The sequence below is a fragment of the Miscanthus floridulus genome, chromosome 7, assembly GCF_019320115.1.
Source record: "Miscanthus floridulus cultivar M001 chromosome 7, ASM1932011v1, whole genome shotgun sequence".
NCBI classification, from domain to species: domain Eukaryota; kingdom Viridiplantae; phylum Streptophyta; class Magnoliopsida; order Poales; family Poaceae; genus Miscanthus; species Miscanthus floridulus.
The window spans coordinates 38,055,198-38,060,955 of NC_089586.1; the positions used below are offsets into that span (position 1 = coordinate 38,055,198).

The 5,758-nt window shown below is 49.7% G+C and overlaps 1 protein-coding gene across 1 annotated transcript; it reads left to right on the forward strand.

The window, feature by feature from the left end:
• The first annotated feature begins 2,588 nt into the window (after positions 1-2,588).
• Positions 2,589-5,553, forward strand: LOC136466894 (U-box domain-containing protein 4-like). Its single transcript, XM_066465410.1, has 2 exons — positions 2,589-5,198; positions 5,318-5,553. The coding sequence occupies exon 1, from the start codon at positions 2,964-2,966 to the stop codon at positions 5,148-5,150; it is 2,187 nt and encodes a 728-aa protein (XP_066321507.1). The 5' UTR covers positions 2,589-2,963; the 3' UTR covers positions 5,151-5,198; positions 5,318-5,553.
• Positions 5,554-5,758: the final 205 nt, after the last annotated feature.

The following is a 5,758-nucleotide window of genomic DNA, read 5'->3' on the forward strand; positions in this document are numbered from 1 at the left end:
GTTCCGACTTCTTCTGCAACAGCATGATTGATACATATAACGCACAGGCAGCAGACAAATCACAAATCCCAGCAGCGCAACATGCAGGGCCTGACTGAAATGCCAATGGGAACCAAGCCCTACAACCTCTTCATTTTGTTGAGTCGAGTGCTTCGGACCCTTTATTACCCTTTGCAATGCCGGGCGGACCAAGGCTACGGGAGAGGCACCAGGGAAGGGAGCCAGCGGCTGGAACTGCACAGTGCGATTTGGATGGAACGAATCCGGTGCGTTCTGCCCTGCCGCGTGTTATCTGCTTGCTTTGGTCTGCTGGTCCATTCAAAATCATTTCAGTTTCAGATTGCACCAACCGGATCCGGATGTAGTAGTAGTAGCATGGTGTTGGGTGACTAAAATTTAGGAGGTGTGTCGAAAGGATATTGTATGGAATGTTCAGATACTAATAAAAAATAAATTATATAATCCGTCAGTACTCCACGAGACAAATTTTTAAGCCTAATTAATCCGTCATTAGCGCATGTTTACTGTAGCACCACATTGTCAAATTACGGACTAATTAGGCTTAAAAGATTCGTCTCGCAAATTAGTCGCAAACTATACAATTAGTTTCGTAATTATTCTATATTTAATATTCCATGCATATGTCAAACATTCGATGGGACACAGACTAAAATTTAGGAGGGGCAACCAGTGTTTTCCTAAACGCTAAACGGTAAACAGTCGGTCACCTACCGTTTAGCCATTATTCGGGCAAAACGTCTCATTAAACGGGCTAAATGGCCAATTAAACGGGGTAAACGAGTGATTAAACGGAAACGGTAAACGGACTAAACGACCGTTTAGACGAATAGTGAGGCAACCAAACACCACCTAGCTCTTCACTTCCTCAAAAAAGGAACTCCCATCTCAAGAAAGGTAATAAGAATAATAATAATATGGGTCACTTAAGACTTTATTATATTCCTGGAGTACAGTATGTTGTTATATAAATAACATTAAAAAAGGTGCTGAAATTATTTCTTTGTTTGAAAATAAAAGGAGTAAAAACACAGTCCCTAGCAGGAGGAGTACGGTCGCCGAGAAATCCTTTTGGACCGTTTGTTCTTGTGGCCACTGCACCGATGATCCCCAGCCGAAACAAGAGTTGCAGATTGGCAGTAGCAGCTCCCGGTCACCAGCAGCACAGGCCCAGGCAGACTGCACCCGTTGACTTGCGAGTTGCGAGGCCCGAAGCATCCCTACATTTCCAACTTTTGAATGCCTATACGTACGCCGAGCGGACCCTACACTCGTACGCCTGGTTTTTGAAAGGAACACACGTTTTTTTACCACTTTGCCCCTGTACAAGCACGTACTCCCTCGGTTCCACTTTTTTTCCCCCTTCTTTTTACATTGATTTTGCTAGATTTAACGTGTCGAAACTTAGTGGCCGCTATAGCGATCAACAATTCTTCGTAGCAACCGCAATAGCATGGTAGCGATGAGGTTACTGCTTCTGACAATGTTAACCAATTTTGGTCCTATGAAATTTGGCTATCATAATCTATTGCTTTAAAACTCTATATGTGATGGTGATGTGTATATAATATGTGGAATGCCATATTCCCATTTTTTTCATTTCAAGTATACGAGACATCAGTTCTCTAATAAGTATAATTAAATGTCTATTTATATTTTATTACCCATGATATATATACACATTAATTTATATGTGGTTATCGGATGTCACTATTGAGACTTGTGTCCGTGGTAGCATCCACGATCTGCTGCTACCTTCACGTCAATCCGCTATACGCATTTGATATCTTGATTGTGATCTCGACGAAGCACAAACTGCATTGACATATATTGTTGCGCGGAGAAACAAAGCTCAGCTATCTCTTTCAGTGTCACTTGTCAGTTGTCACATTTTCTTTTCTAATACTACAAAAAAGGAGTAGGAAAAATTGTCTTCTAAAAAAAAGAGCATAGCAAAGAAAATGTCATCCTCACAAATCCCGTGTGATGGCAAGCAATATCTCTGAGTTCTATAGAAACAATCCCCATCCACAAATAAAAAGACACGACACACTCGTCCGGTTTTTAGATAATTTTTCATCTGATATTTTAATATATACCGTAGTAGTAGACGGAGCAAAAATCACATGAGGCTGCATTATCTTTAATATTAAGTATAAATATGTCCATGTGTTGCACACATAATCATAATATATTACAATCAGACTCCCTATCATCGTTGCATATGACTATATGAGTCATTTTGTGAGTATAAGTTATAAATCTAGATCATATACAAGATACATAGGGTGTGAGAGCAGTTTGAAAATTAAAAAACAGAATGAATAAAAGGTAACTTATATAGAAAGTAAAAAGCAGGTCAGAAAAAAAATCATGATATAAATAAATATAAAATATTGGAAAAATAGCAATAATAAAGAAAGGGAAGTAGGGGAAACCGAAGGAAAATTAAAAACACACACCAAAAAACCGTGGATCCAAAAGAAAACCGAAGCGAGAGGAAGGTTGACATGTCAGCAGCTGGCGCCATGGGCCCCACCGCTCACCTCTCTAGAAGACGAAAGCCGTGGTCGGGCGTCCTCCTCCTCCTCCCCCCACCTCCGCTTCCTCTTCTTCCTCTTCCTCGCCTCCTCCGCCTCTTTCCCGGACGGCCGCCGTTTCTTCCCAACTGGCGCCGGTCCCGGTCCCGGCCCCAGCCCCAGCAGGCGCCAGCGCGCAACGCGACGCGGGCAGTGGGTACGCCTGCGCGAGCGCGACCATTTCCGCGCCGTCGCCGCCCGTCTCCCACCTAACCTAACGCGCCCCCACCCAACCGACCGCCTATCCGCCTCGTCTACTCAGGCGGGGGAGGGGTCGGTCAAAGGAAACGGGGGGAGGGATTCCGTTCCTCCCAGACACCGAGGAGCGGGGGGCCTCTGCGCTCCTCTGGTCCGGTCCTCTTCGCCATGGCCGCCGCGCCGGCCTCGTCGCCGGTCGAGTTCCTGCTCTGCCGCCTGCCGCCGCGCCTGCGGAGGAGGCCACCTCTGGCCGGCGCGTTCTTCGCGCCCACGGGGTTGTCCGGCGCGCCGCTGCTCCGCGCGCTGGCGTCGCTCGCGGCGGATCTGCTGGGGACCCCGCCCCCGCCGTCGCAGCGACGGAACCTCGACGCGCTCATGCGGAGGCTCGCGCTGCTCTCCGCGCTCCTCGACTCGCTCCTGCTTCTCCTCGCCGACGAGGGGGAGGCCGCCTTCTCCGACGCCGCCAACCTCTGCTTCCGCGAGCTCTACGTCGTGCTCTTCCGCGCCGACCTGCTCGTCTCCTACGTCGCCTCCGCCGGCCGCGCGTGGGCGCTGTTACGGGCGCCCCAGCTCGCCGCCTCGTTCCGGGACCTCGACGCCGAGCTCGCCGTCGTCCTCGACGTCCTCCCCGCCGCCTCGCTCCGCCTCTCGTGGGACGCCGCCCAGTACCTCGACCTCCTCCGCGCGCGCTGCAGGCGGCGGGTGCCGGCCCACTACCACGACTCCGCGGAGGCCGCTCTCGGAGACCGCCTCCTCGCCGCCCTGCGCCACTTTGAGCTCGGACAGCCGCCGGACCCCTCCACGCTCCGATCCCTCCTCCTCCAAATCGGCATCTCCAACGCCCCTTCCTGCCGCTCTGAAATCGAGCACCTGGAGGAGCAAATCCTGAGCCAAGAGGAGGACGCCGACCTCCCCCTCATCGGCGGCGTCGTCGCCTTGCTCCGGTACTGCCTCTTCTCCCTTTTCGACCCCAGCAACACAAAGGCGTTGCGTGTTTGGCTGTCGGCGGGGAACAGGCAGCGGCTGCTGTCCTGGAGCTGCAGCGACGACAGCTCCTTCTCGGTGCCCAAGGAGTTCTCCTGCCCGATTTCTTTGGATTTGATGCACGATCCCGTGGTGGTCTCCACCGGACAGACCTATGACCGGCCGTCGATCATACAGTGGATCGAGGAGGGGCATTCCACCTGCCCCAACTCCGGCCAGGCCCTCTCTGACAACCGGCTTGTGCCAAACCGGGCGCTCCGCAGCTTGATTTCACAGTGGTGCGGGGTGCATGGCTTTCAGTTTGATTCGCAGGAGAGCAACGAGGGGATGATTGAATGTGTTGCTGCATCGTGCAGCAGCAAGGCAGCAATTGAGGCGAACAAAGCCACAGCAAGGATTTTGGTCAAGATGCTGATGGAAGGATCCGATAACACAAAGCCGGTTGCAGCTAGGGAAATCCGGTTGCTGGCAAAGACTGGGAAGCAAAACCGGGCGTTCATTGCCGAGTTGGGTGCGATACCATTGCTATGCAGATTGCTGCTGTCGTCAGATTGGATGGCGCAGGAGAATGCAGTGACTGCACTGCTCAATCTATCGATCTATGAGCCGAACAAGACAAGGATTATGGAACAAGGCGATTGCCTGCATCTTATCGTCAGTGTGTTGAAGAATGGTTGGACGACAGAGGCCAAGGAGAATGCTGCAGCTACGCTCTTCAGTTTATCTGTGGTCCATGACTACAAGAAAAAGATAATGAATGAGCCAGGGGCTGTGGAGGAGCTTGCCTCTATGCTGACCAAAGGGACACCAAGGGGAAAGAAAGATGCAGTGATGGCATTATTCAACCTCTCAACACATCCAGAAAGCTCAGGTCGGATGCTTGAGTCATCAGCAGTTGTAGCTTTAATTGAGTCACTGAGGAATGACACCGTGTCGGAGGAAGCTGCTGGTGCTCTGGCTCTGCTGATGAAGCAACCTACCATCGTGCATCTTGTTGGGAGCTCTGAAACAGTGATCACTAGCCTTGTTGGGTTAATGAGGCGTGGAACTCCAAAGGGCAAGGAGAATGCAGTGTCAGCTTTATATGAGATATGCCGGAGAGGTGGATCAACATTGGTACAGCGCGTGGCAAGGATACCTGGGTTGAACACAGTAATACAAAACATCACGCTCACAGGAACAAAGCGTGCCAAGAAGAAGGCAAGCTTGATTGTCAAGATGTGCCAGAGAAGCCAAATGCCATCGGCACTAGGAAGTACATTGTCATTGGTTGATCATTCATTGGTAGGGAACAGCACATTGAGGCGCGCTGCAAGCTTTGGCAGCGGGGAGTTGTCAAACCCTGTGTCAATTTCAGTGCCTGTGCCCTAGGTGGGAAAAAAAAAATCCATTCCAGAGCCCACATAATTGTCACATTTGGTGAGTTTTGTCCCTGAAATTCTTTCATTGCATCCTCAAATGAAGGTATACACATTTAATCCAAAGAATCAAATATATCAGATGTGCTTGGGTGTATGTGATTGTGAATAATTGTGCAGATATAGGTTTACAGGCAGAACTCCAGCTTGATGTTTCCTTGTGAAGGGGACCGTGACGCCTAAGAAGAGATGAATTAGGCAACTTAAAAATTTAACTCCGTAAACTATGGCCTCTTTTTCTAACCCTAGCAAAATATATGTAAATGATAAACTATCTAAATGTACAACTATGATTTTGCTAGTGTGTTGCTATCTCTACCGTAAAAGGAGTAATATAATCAATGTAAATGCAGAAGCTAAAGAGTAAGGTAGAGATATGCAAACTTCCGTCGACGACTCTGGTATTTTTATCGAGGTATCGAGAAGCGCGCAAGCTTCCTCCTAGTCCTCTTTGGAGCCCCTTGCAAGGAATCCCTTGCAAGGGCTAAGCTCCCGGTTGGGTAACTTCATGGATAGCCTCGGGCTTTTTCCACGCGCAAGTGGGTCTTCGGCGTGCCTTTC